At 43.2% G+C, this 13,331-nt stretch overlaps 1 protein-coding gene across 1 annotated transcript in view; it reads left to right on the top strand.

The window, feature by feature from the left end:
- The first annotated feature begins 1,866 nt into the window (after positions 1-1,866).
- The window catches only part of LOC129718274 (uncharacterized), a 33,619-nt gene continuing 22,154 nt past the window's right edge, over positions 1,867-13,331 (top strand). Inside the window, exons 1-2 of the mRNA XM_055668886.1 lie at positions 1,867-8,852; positions 8,918-9,243. Of these exons, the coding sequence (XP_055524861.1) occupies positions 4,890-6,668 (1,779 nt within the window). The 5' untranslated portion in view covers positions 1,867-4,889 and the 3' untranslated portion in view covers positions 6,669-8,852; positions 8,918-9,243. The remainder of the gene's footprint in view (positions 8,853-8,917; positions 9,244-13,331) is intronic.

The raw sequence follows: 13,331 nt of genomic DNA, 5'->3' as shown, positions 1-13,331 counted from the left end.
CAGAGAAACCTTCTGGACGGTTTTATTTAGCTTCGCACTCTCCCAGTCGATATCATGGTGTAGACTGGACGTGTGTGCGGCAACACTTGAAACGTTGATCTTATTGTTTTTAACTGATGTTTATGCTCTCTTAAACGGGTTCTGAATTTTCGGCGAGTTTGTCCTAAGTAAACTGCTGTGCAATTTTTGCAGTTTATTTTGTAGATCCCGGATCGTTCCGGTAGAAAGCCCATTGCATTTTCAAAGTAGACGGTAGGCTGTCGACAAGCTCTTGCAGCAACGTAACGTTGTACAGCCGTTCGCCCATTTGGCACACTTGAATAGTAAGGCACAAGTTCTGCACCGCAACACCGAAATCAACAATAGATTCCAACTTTTCTGCTTTAATGGGTGGTGTGGTGATGTTGTCTATGGTCGGAGAGTGATACATATATCTATGTAAGATCTATGGTAGGAGAAGATATAGAAGATGGCTAATGTGTTTGTTCATTTTGTATTCTGGAATACCACAAATTGGCTACGAGATTGGTATATTTGAATACTGTTAGTGATATTTTATCGTAGATCAGTTTCTTGGCAAGTGAAGGTAAGTAAACTTTAAAAGGAAGATATGAATTTAAAGGATTATTTCTTATATTTTGGTTAGCATTTGATGTGATGATTAATTGAGCAAGCGTGACAGAGAGAGAAGTATTTGACCACCGTAGAAGACGGTGCGAAAAAAAAAGAGAGATTAGCTGCCACGGCAAGGAAGTGGTGAGATACCGCGACTAGAGAGCGGGCTTGATGCCACGTCAAGAGAGTGGAAAGTTTGTGCTACCGCGCCTGAGAGCGGATCGGCACCGCACCAGAAAGCGGAATTGCTACCACGGCTAATGAGTGGTTATTTCGGTTATTTATGGTTGTTGCTACCGCAGCGCGAGTGCGGATTTGATACGTTGCTACCGCGCCTTGACAGCGGAGATTGTTTACATTGTGAGGTGCTTAGATGAAATAGAAATACGAACAGTCGTAGCTAGCTCTGAGATTTTATTTGATTTCGTGTTTTCGAGGTAAATAATGTTGATTTATTTCGTTTGGTAACGAAACTAAACAGATTGCTTTCTTCAAAGATGGAAAATCGAGTGTTTGCAAACTTGCCGCCGTTTTCGTGCGCAGATATACCATTAACGGATCGCAGACAAAAGTGGATAACTTGGAAGCGTGGTTTTGAGATTCGCCTCCGGGCATCGAAGATCAATGATGCAACGCAAAAGAAAGATTTGCTCTTGGCTCACGGTGGTTTTGAATTGCAAGAGATATTTTTCAATATTCCGGGTGCAGATGTTGATGCTGGCAAGGACACGGACACAGACCCTTACAAAGTTGCCTTGGAGAAATTGGATACATATTTTGCCCCTCAGCGGCATGAGGCACATGAGCGTTATGTGTTCTGGGCTTTAAAACCAGAGTCTGGCGAAAGTTTGACAAAGTTCTTGATGAAGACCCAAACGCACGCATCTAAGTGCAATTTCGGAAAAACTTCCACCGACAGTTCTGCAATAGCTGTAGTGGACAAGATGCTTCAGTTTGTACCTGTTTCGCTCCGTGAAAAACTTTTGCAGGTAACGAATTTAGACCTGGAAGAAGTTGTCAAGCAGGTGAATGCATTTGAAACATCCCGCTCAGCTAGCGAGCAGATAAGCGGTCAATCAATTTTACCAGTAGTATGTAAGAATCCGGAATTTGTGCAACGCGTTAAGGGACTTTGCAAATTCTGCGGAAAGAATCACGTTCCAGGTCATTGTCCAGCTTGGAATAAAACGTGTTCCAATTGCCACAAGCTGGGGCATTTTCGTGAAGTTTGTTTCAGTCGCGTAGGACAATCAGGAAATTCTGCTAGCTTTCTCCAGAAGGCACCATTTAAGCAAACTGTTAAACGGAACCACTTCCAAGCTTTCCAGTCCAATCGCACATCGTCCGGAAAACCACCACAACAACCGCCTTATCCTACTCGACAGGTGCATGCGATTGGTGACGAACAAGAAGAAGAATATACGGAATTGGTAGAAATGGTGTCGTCGGCGAGTGATTCAGATGAGCTGGTGTGGGCTAAAGTCGGAGGTGTCATCGTCGAAATGCAGATAGATTCTGGTGTTTATTCGAATATCATCGACGACAAGACCTGGGGAATGATGCTGAGGAATGGAGTACAGACGTTGACTAGGAATGATCAGGCGGACAAAAAGCTCAAGGCATATGCACAGAAAGATTGCCTGGTAGTGATGGAAATGTTTGACGCGGAAATCATTATTAATGATAGGGACAAAGAATTAAAAACGAACGCACGTTTTTACGTCGTGAAAGATGGACCACAGCCTCTGCTAGGCAAGCAAACGGCAAAGCTCCTAGGAGTTTTGATTACCGGACTTCCTAGCCAACATGAGCAGATACGGAGTATTGGCACTATGTGTCCATTCCCCAAGATCCGTGGTGTAAAGATCCATATTCCAATCGATAAATCTGTCCAGCCAGTTGTTCAACGCTTTCGGCGGCTTCCATTCGCTACTTTGGAACGTGTGGAAGATAAGCTCAAGGAACTGCTCACAAAGGACATAATTGAAAAGGTGGACGAGCCCAGCCGGTGGGTTTCACCGATGGTCGTGGTAATAAAGGACAGCGGGGAAATTCGATTGTGTATCGATATGAGGCAGGTGAACAAAGCGGTCTTACGGGAGACGCACCCACTACCAACAATTGAGGATGTTCGATGGATGCTAAATGGTGCAGTCTATTTCACCAGACTTGACATCAAGGACGCATTTCATCAATTGGAGCTTGACGAAGAAAGTAAACCGCTAACTACTTTCATCACTCATAAAGGTAAGATAAAAATTAACAGAAAAAGATAAAATCTTAGATCTCGAGGTGCTTTAACTGGGTATTTTTTTATTGCTTTATTTAAAAGTCTCTTCCGTTATAAGAGACAAGTCTTTGGAATATCTTGCGCACCAGAGATTTTTCAGAAGATTATTGAGCAAATTTTGTCGGATTGTGGCCATTCCATTAATTTCATTGACATAATCGTTGTGGGCAGAACTGAACAGGAGCATGATGAAGCACTTAGGAAAGTATTGGACAAACTTCGTGTTTACGGGGTTATGCTCAATCACGCAAAATGTGCATTTAAATTGACTGAGATCGACTTCCTCGGCCACAGGTTTAGCAAAAACGGGATGACTCCTTCACCGAGCAAGATAGCAGCTCTGCAGAGCTTCCGAGCCCCAACCACCTGTGAGGAAGTCAGAAGTTTTCTCGGTCTCGTTAACTACGTTGGGGCGTTTATTCCGAACCTTGCCACCATTTCATTTCCTCTCAGAGAGCTTACGAAAAACAAAGCTGTTTTTCAATGAAGTTTGGAAGAACAGAAAGCTTTCGACGAGTTGCTTAAATCCATATGTCATGTAGACCAACTTGCACATTTTGATCCTAAGCTAAAAACCAGAGTTGTTGCGGACGCTTCTCCGGTAGGACTCGGAGCAGTCCTGTTGCAGTTTTTCGAAGGATCGCCGAGAGTTGTTTCGTATGCCAGTAAGAGTCTGACTGAAACAGAACGTCGATATGCTCAGACGGAGAAGTAGGCTTTGGCCTTAGTATGGGCAGTTGAACGGTTTCAGATTTACCTCGTGGGCATTAGGTTTGAATTGGAAACCGATCATAAACCCCTCGAGGCCATATTTTCGCCAGATTCTTCACCATGTTTAAGGGTAGAACGTTGGGTACTTAGGCTGCAAGCGTTCAGTTTCGATGTAGTATACCGTAAAGGTAAGTCGAACATTGCCGACCCCCTGTCACGCCTCGCCCAAACATCAAACGAACCATTCGATCCAGATTGCGAGGTCCACATACGTAATGTGCTCGAATTGGAAGCAGTAGATATTGGGGAGTTTGAGAAGGCATCTTGTGAGGACCCTGAGCTATGTGAGTTACGTGAGTATCTGGATCGAGGAATGTGGAACTACACTTCCAGTACAATCAAACCTTATCATGCGTTCCGAAATGAGTTTGGGAAAGTTGGTGATTTAGTGGTTCGAGGCTCTAGAATGGTTGTACCTTCGTGTATGCGACAAAGATTGCTTCAACTGGCCCATGAGGGTCACCCAGGTCGAACCAAAATGCAACAACGGTTGCGACTTTCGTATTGGTGGCCTCGAATGAACGAAGACATTGCTCATGAAGTAGATGGTTGCGAAGGCTGTCGACTAGTCAGTCATCCGGATAGACCTGAACCAATGGAAAGACGGAGAATACCGGAAGCTCCATGGATCGACCTTGCCATAGACTTTCTGGGTCCATTACCTTCAGGAGATTATTTGCTGGTAATCATCGATTACTATAGCCGATATAAAGAAGTAGAAATACTTCAGAAGATCACTGCTAAAGAGACGGCGGATAGACGGGTACATCGGGAAGCGTGACAGAGAGAGAAGTATTTGACCACCGTAGAAGACGGTGCGAAAAAAAAGAGAGATTAGCTGCCACGGCAAGGAAGTGGTGAGATACCACGACTAGAGAGCGGGCTTGCTGCCACGTCAAGAGAGTGGAAAGTTTGTGCTACCGCGCCTGAGAGCGGATCGGCACCGCACCAGAAAGCGGAATTGCTACCACGGCTAAAGAGTGGTTATTTCGGTTATTTATGGTTATTGCTACCGCAGCGCGAGTGCGGATTTGATACGTTGCTACCGCGCCTTGACAGCGGAGATTGTTTACATTGTGAGGTGCTTAGATGAAATAGAAATACGAACAGTCGTAGCTAGCTCCGAGATTTTATCTGATTTCGTGTTTTCGAGGTAAATAATGTTGATTTATTTCGTTTGGTAACGAAACTAAACAGATTGCTTTCTTCAAAGATGGAAAATCGAGTGTTTGCAAACTTGCCGCCGTTTTCGTGCGCAGATATACCATTAACGGATCGCAGACAAAAGTGGATAACTTGGAAGCGTGGTTTTGAGATTTGCCTCCGGGCATCGAAGATCAATGATGCAACGCAAAAGAAAGATTTGCTCTTGGCTCACGGTGGTTTTGAATTGCAAGAGATATTTTTCAATATTCCGGGTGCAGATGTTGATGCTGGCAAGGACACGGACACAGACCCTTACAAAGTTGCCTTGGAGAAATTGGATACATATTTTGCCCCTCAGCGGCATGAGGCACATGAGCGTTATGTGTTCTGGGCTTTAAAACCAGAGTCTGGCGAAAGTTTGACAAAGTTCTTGATGAAGACCCAAACGCACGCATCTAAGTGCAATTTCGGAAAAACTTCCACCGACAGTTCTGCAATAGCTGTAGTGGACAAGATGCTTCAGTTTGTACCTGTTTCGCTCCGTGAAAAACTTTTGCAGGTAACGAATTTAGACCTGGAAGAAGTTGTCAAGCAGGTGAATGCATTTGAAACATCCCGCTCAGCTAGCGAGCAGATAAGCGGTCAATCAATTTTACCAGTAGTATGTAAGAATCCGGAATTTGTGCAACGCGTTAAGGGACTTTGCAAATTCTGCGGAAAGAATCACGTTCCAGGTCATTGTCCAGCTTGGAATAAAACGTGTTCCAATTGCCACAAGCTGGGGCATTTTCGTGAAGTTTGTTACAGTCGCGTAGGACAATCAGGAAATTCTGCTAGCTTTCTCCAGAAGGCACCATTTAAGCAAACTGTTAAACGGAACCACTTCCAAGCTTTCCAGTCCAATCGCACATCGTCCGGAAAACCACCACAACAACCGCCTTATCCTACTCGACAGGTGCATGCGATTGGTGACGAACAAGAAGAAGAATATACGGAATTGGTAGAAATGGTGTCGTCGGCGAGTGATTCAGATGAGCTGGTGTGGGCTAAAGTCGGAGGTGTCATCGTCGAAATGCAGATAGATTCTGGTGTTTATTCGAATATCATCGACGACACGACCTGGGGAATGATGCTGAGGAATGGAGTACAGACGTTGACTAGGAATGATCAGGCGGACAAAAAGCTCAAGGCATATGCACAGAAAGATTGCCTGATAGTGATGGAAATGTTTGACGCGGAAATCATTATTAATGATAGGGACAAAGAATTAAAAACGAACGCACGTTTTTACGTCGTGAAAGATGGACCACAGCCTCTGCTAGGCAAGCAAACGGCAAAGCTCCTAGGAGTTTTGATTACCGGACTTCCTAGCCAACATGAGCAGATACGGAGTATTGGCACTATGTGTCCATTCCCCAAGATCCGTGGTGTAAAGATCCATATTCCAATCGATAAATCTGTCCAGCCAGTTGTTCAACGCTTTCGGCGGCTTCCATTCGCTACTTTGGAACGTGTGGAAGATAAGCTCAAGGAACTGCTCACAAAGGACATAATTGAAAAGGTGGACGAGCCCAGCCGGTGGGTTTCACCGATGGTCGTGGTAATAAAGGACAGCGGGGAAATTCGATTGTGTATCGATATGAGGCAGGTGAACAAAGCGGTCTTACGGGAGACGCACCCACTACCAACAATTGAGGATGTTCGATGGATGCTAAATGGTGCAGTCTATTTCACCAGACTTGACATCAAGGACGCATTTCATCAATTGGAGCTTGACGAAGAAAGTAAACCGCTAACTACTTTCATCACTCATAAAGGTAAGATAAAAATTAGCAGAAAAAGATAAAATCTTAGATCTCGAGGTGCTTTAACTGGGTATTTTTTTATTGCTTTATTTAAAGGTCTCTTCCGTTATAAGAGACAAGCCTTTGGAATATCTTGCGCACCAGAGATTTTTCAGAAGATTATTGAGCAAATTTTGTCGGATTGTGGCCATTCCATTAATTTCATTGACGATATAATCGTTGTGGGCAGAACTGAACAGGAGCATGATGAAGCACTTAGGAAAGTATTGGACAAACTTCGTGTTTACGGGGTTATGCTCAATCACGCAAAATGTGCATTTAAATTGACTGAGATCGACTTCCTCGGCCACAGGTTTAGCAAAAACGGGATGACTTCTTCACCGAGCAAGATAGCAGCTCTGCAGAGCTTCCGAGCCCCAACCACCTGTGAGGAAGTCAGAAGTTTTCTCGGTCTCGTTAACTACGTTGGGGCGTTTATTCCGAACCTTGCCACCATTTCATTTCCTCTCAGAGAGCTTACGAAAAACAAAGCTGTTTTTCAATGAAGTTTGGAAGAACAGAAAGCTTTTGACGAGTTGCTTAAATCCATATGTCATGTAGACCAACTTGCACATTTTGATCCTAAGCTAAAAACCAGAGTTGTTGCGGACGCTTCTCCGGTAGGACTCGGAGCAGTCCTGTTGCAGTTTTTCGAAGGATCGCCGAGAGTTGTTTCGTATGCCAGTAAGAGTCTGACTGAAACAGAACGTCGATATGCTCAGACGGAGAAGGAGGCTTTGGCCTTAGTATGGGCAGTTGAACGGTTTCAGATTTACCTCGTGGGCATTAGGTTTGAATTGGAAACCGATCATAAACCCCTCGAGGCCATATTTTCGCCAGATTCTTCACCATGTTTAAGGGTAGAACGTTGGGTACTTAGGCTGCAAGCGTTCAGTTTCGATGTAGTATACCGTAAAGGTAAGTCGAACATTGCCGACCCCCTGTCACGCCTCGCCCAAACATCAAACGAACCATTCGATCCAGATTGCGAGGTCTACATACGTAATGTGCTCGAATTGGAAGCAGTAGATATTGGGGAGTTTGAGAAGGCATCTTGTGAGGACCCTGAGCTATGTGAGTTACGTGAGTATCTGGATCGAGGAATGTGGAACTACACTTCCAGTACAATCAAATCTTATCATGCGTTCCGAAATGAGTTTGGGAAAGTTGATGATTTAGTGGTTCGAGGCTCTAGAATGGTTGTACCTTCGTGTATGCGACAAAGATTGCTTCAACTGGCCCATGAGGGTCACCCAGATCGAACCAAAATGCAACAACGGTTGCGACTTTCGTATTGGTGGCCTCGAATGGACGAAGACATTGCTCATGAAGTAGATGGTTGCGAAGGCTGTCGACTAGTCAGTCATCCGGATAGACCTGAACCAATGGAAAGACGGAGAATGCCGGAAGCTCCATGGATCGACCTTGCCCTAGACTTTCTGGGTCCATTACCTTCAGGAGATTATTTGCTGGTAATCATCGATTACTATAGCCGATATAAAGAAGTAGAAATACTTCAGAAGATCACTGCTAAAGAGACGGCGGATAGACTTGAGAAGATATTTGTCAGGCTGGGTTTTCCCAGAACTATAACATTGGATAACGGTCGACAATTTGTTAGCACGGAATTCGATAGTTATTGCCGGAGTAGACGCATTCATCTGAATAGAACAACGCCATATTGGCCTCAAGAGAACGGCCTTGTCGAACGACAAAACCGTTCCTTGATGAAGCGTCTCAGAATCAGTCAGAGCCTCAACCGTGATTGGAAGCATGACCTTCTCGTCTATCTGTCGATGTACTATTCGACTCCACATAGCACCACTGGGAAAACCCCAGCTGAACTGCTGTTCGGAAGGAACTTGCGCACTAAATTGCCAACTTTGGGAGATTTGAGCACTGAAGCACCACCGACCGAGCATGGAATCGCGATCTGCGTGAAAAGGAGAAGGGTAAGGATGCAGAGAATCTTCGTCGTAGAGCAAAACCATCTAATCTCGGTGTTGGAGATGAGGTTCACATGAAGAACGTCCTTCCAGGGAATAAACTTACGCCTACATTCAACCCATCGGTTATGACAGTTACTGCGAAGCACGGCTCTCGTGTAACAGTTCAGAATAACGAAACTGGAAAGTCATACGACAGGAATTCCAGTCATCTAAAACGAGTAGCTATTAAGAATGGTGGTATAATGATTTAAGCAGGATTAATTCTTTATTTCAATTCTCTAACAATATTGTTTGATTCACAGGTCAGGTAGACGATACCCAAAAGGACCCTCAACAGTCTGACGAGCCGAACCCAGCGAGTAGTCCTAACTCCGTCCTCGGCCATGGTGCTGACATGGATGATTCAAGTTTGAATATTGTGGATCAGCCATCCGATGTACCCGTAACCGATAAGGATGAACAGCCGGATCGAGCCAGATCACGACGTGAGATTAAAAAGCCCAAGCGGTTTGAAGATTGCCTTTTTGATTATTGATTCATTTTTCTACATTTAATTAAGAGGAGATGTGGTGATGTTGTCTATGGTCGGAGAGTCATATATCTATGTAAGATCTAGAAGGTGTAAGATGTAAGATATAGAAGATGGCTAATGACACGGATGTGTTTGTTCATTTTGTATTCTGGAATACCACAGGTGGCATCGTTTTGATTCTCCTCACCATCGTCTCCACGATTGATTCTGGATTCCCGAACAAGGTTTTTAACCTGTTCATGATCACAGGTACATTATTCGGATGTAGAAGAAGACTTTTTACAGCATTCAAAGCTTTGTCGTACAGACTTCTCTCCAATCGATCGAGAATCTCGTCATTGCGGAATGCACACATTCTGATTGTTCGTTCATACGCTGCAATGAAGCGCGGCCAATCCTCCGGATCCCCACCGAATTTAGGTAGATCTTTCACCGTCTGTCTGGCCACCAAATGACCGCTGTTCAGAGGTATCGGTACTTGGTTGGGGAACCGAAGTTACCGGGTAAAAAGATGAATTTAGCCCTGTGTACGCTGGAAGAGGGGAATCTTCTAATCCCAGATTTTCCGTAAACTTAAACAGCTCTTTATTTCGCGTAAACGTATTATTAGGCCGTTAAATTTTTCGTTTACTGTCTTTCTCACTTTCCCGCTTTATCTATTTAGCGGTCTGGTAGAGGGGAATTCGGGGAATCTGTTTTTATTCTGATTTACGATTTATAACCTCCAAGGGTGGTCAGTCGTGACATCCAATTAGTATCTATTTTGTTTTATCTTAGATTTGATGTTTTATATATAATACTTTACTTTTAAAATAATATCTTGACCGACCAACGTGCATCTGCTGACAATAAGAAAATCTACGATGGCGCACCTTTGATGCAGAGCTCTCACCGGGGAATAAAGTAACTCTCAGGGTTGTTATCTGGGTTCTCGTTATGTGCGTCTCCTAACCGGTTGGCCAGTGATGCCTATCTCCGATGGGGACTCTGTTATGGACGGAGGCGCGTTCGCATATTGCGTAACAACAGATATACAGATTTTCGTCGAAAAGTACAGATTTACAGATTTTTCGAAATTGACATTAATTTTTAAAAAACAATCCAAATTTTATTTCATTAAATATTAAGCAAATTGAACATATTTTCAACTCCTCACACGTTTTAAGTTAAAAATTTTGTTTATGTACCATAAAAACTTAAAAAATACAAAGTTCTTTATGTTTAAACAATACAGATTTTTTCCACAGATATTTTTGTTCCAGATACAGATGCTCGGATTTTTTCAAGAGAAAACACAGATTTAAATGTAACAACCCTGCCTGCAAATTGTATGTGATGTGTCTAGTCTCGTCGCACGTGCATGGAAATCATACGAGCGAGAGAGAAATTTCTCCGTCGCTCGAAAAAAAAAAAAAAGCGCGAGCACAGGATGACAAATAATAATTATTCACAATTTACAAGTGTTGCCATAAAAAAATCGGCAACGCTTTTGTGGTTTTGTGGAATGGAGGGTTTTGCTAGTTTTGTGGAATGGAGGGATTTGCTAATTTTGCGGTGAAGCTAGCGTTGATTACAAAATGTTGTGAACAGAATTTTGTTTCGTTTTTTTTTGCAATTCATTGAATAGTACTCTTTAATGACCAAATCCATCTAGATAAATCGATCGAGAGTTAATTCTTCTGCCACAAAATAGGGCAAAAATATATTTTTTTTGATCTTCTGCTCGTCTATCTTTATTTACTTAAGACTTAAGACTAAACTACAATTCTTTTAATACTCTTATATATAGCTTCGCAGCGAGTGTTTGTTTTTGCTTTCTGTTTATGCTTTATATAATCAAAAGATAGTGCTGGTGCAGACTAAACATTACTGGCGAGATATAGTTTATTTTCTTTCTGGGAATTCTGCTTTATGCTGATTTGGCGACGATGATGGTGGTCCTAATGAGATAAGATGGCCTGCCGGATATTGGTGACGTGTTCTGCTTAACTCTTCTCCTCTTAAGTTACTTTGTCCTCAAAGTTGAACGGTTCGAAAAGGTGATGACATATTGATGAATGATTCGATTTCCTTCTTTCGTTCTTCTGATAAATCTGTGGTTGCTATCTCCTGGTCCGTGATGATGAGATCATCCTTTCTGGTGGTCGAAGTGTCTATTGTTGTAAGTGCAAAGTCTTTGTTCTCGGTGCTTGGTATATTAATTTTTGTGTTGATTATTATCTTTCTGGAAAGATAGAAATATATCCCTATCACAGAGATGACTGAAATTATCATTAATCCTCCGAATGATCCGAATATGTTGAGTTTCATGTTCCACTGCAACGATCGCCGAGAAAAACGGCTTGGGCGAATCGACATCTCCGTGAACTGAAACGTCGTAGACGAGCTGCTCAACGTAATTATAGAACAAATCGCACGTTTCTAGCCAAGTACCGGTTCAAACTCGCAAGTGACACATATAAAATGTACAATCAATTCCTGTACTCTCGCTACATTGATCGAACTCAAAGAAGTCTACGTCAACATCCTAAAAATTCTGGTCTTTTGTTCGCTCCAAACGAAAGAAAAATGGATTACCAGCTTCCATGTTTCTCGGTGATTTGTCTGCTAACACAGCCTCTTTAAAATGTGAATTATTTGCAAAACATTTTAAAACCGCTTTTTCGTCTTCAGTTGATATGTCGGATCAGATTGACGCTGCATTACGCGATACTACGCAAGACAGTTTCGATTGTGGAGTAATTCAAGTGACAGAAGCGCACGTTTTGAGCGCAATTCGGAAGCTAAAACATTATACTTGTCCAGGACCAGACGGGATCCCGCCATCTATGTTGAAAAATTGCTCGAATGAACTGGTGGGGCCTCTTGTGAAGCTGTTCAATCTTTCTCTGCAACAAGGGCTGTTTCCGGCTAGTTGGGAAAATTCATTGCTCACACCGATTCACAAAAAAGGGGACAAGTGCAACATCGCTAATTATCGAGGATTTACATCATTATGTGCCTTTTCCAAAGTTTTCGAAATAGTCGTCAAAACAGTGCTGTTTGCAGCGTGTAAAAACCACATTTCTTGTGACCAACATGGTTTTTATCCTAAAAGATCCGTCACAACCAATCTGTCGCAGTTCTTTTCGTTGTGTTCTCGCTCAATGGATGCGGGACTGCAAGTGGACGCTGTGTACACGGACTTCAAGGCTGCGTTCGATCGTGTAAATCACAACATTCTTCTACGAAAGCTGGATAAACTAGGGCTCTCTGCTATGCTCGTGAGATGGTTTCGTTCGTACTTGACCGGCAGAGTTGTATGTGTCAGTCTTGGGTCGTCACGTTCTGAGCCATTTACACCTTCTTCTGGAGTGCCGCAAGGAAGCAATCTGGGTCCACTTTTATTTTCACTATTCATTAACGACGTTGCTACTATTTTACCTAGAGGTACACGGCTCCTCTTCGCAGACGATATAAAAATCTTTTTGATTATAGCATGCCTTGGAGACTGTCTGGAACTACAAAAATTGATTGATGCTATCAGTGATTGGAGCGACCGTAATCTTCTTACCTTGTGTGTGGAAAAATGTAATGTAATTACATGTAATTACAGAAAGTTTCATTCAATTAGCTTTCCATACAGCTTGTCTGGGCAAACTCTCCAGCGCGTAAGCCAAGTTAAAGATCTTGGCGTAATTTTGGATAGCCAGCTTACATTCCGGGCACATTACGAAGATGTCATTTCAAGAGCAAACAAGCAGCTGGGATTCATTTTTAGAATTGCCGATGGATTCCGCGATCCACTGTGCATGAAGGCTTTGTACTGCGCCCTGGTACGTTCGATGCTCGAATCAGCGGTTGTCGCTTGGTGTCCGTTCAACAAGGTATGGATTGATCGCATGGAAGCTGTCCAGAAAAAAATTGTGCGTATGGCACTAAGGCATCTTCCTTGGCATGATGCTACGAGGCTGCCTCCCTATGAGCACCGCTGCATGTTATTAGGGGTTGAGACGTTGGAGAGAAGAAGATTTAACGCACAAGTTATTTTCGTTGCGAAAGTCATGAAAAAAGAAATTGATTCACCTGCTATTCTCGCGGAATTGAATCTCTACGCTCCGGAAAGGAAGCTGCGCAGACGTCATCTCCAGAACTTGGAGGCAAGGTATAGTCGGTATGGCCAGTATGATGCGATTAGGTTTGTC

Source organism: Wyeomyia smithii, chromosome 1 (assembly GCF_029784165.1).
Source record: "Wyeomyia smithii strain HCP4-BCI-WySm-NY-G18 chromosome 1, ASM2978416v1, whole genome shotgun sequence".
Taxonomy (NCBI): domain Eukaryota; kingdom Metazoa; phylum Arthropoda; class Insecta; order Diptera; family Culicidae; genus Wyeomyia; species Wyeomyia smithii.
This window is presented reverse-complemented; position numbering and strand designations above follow the sequence as displayed.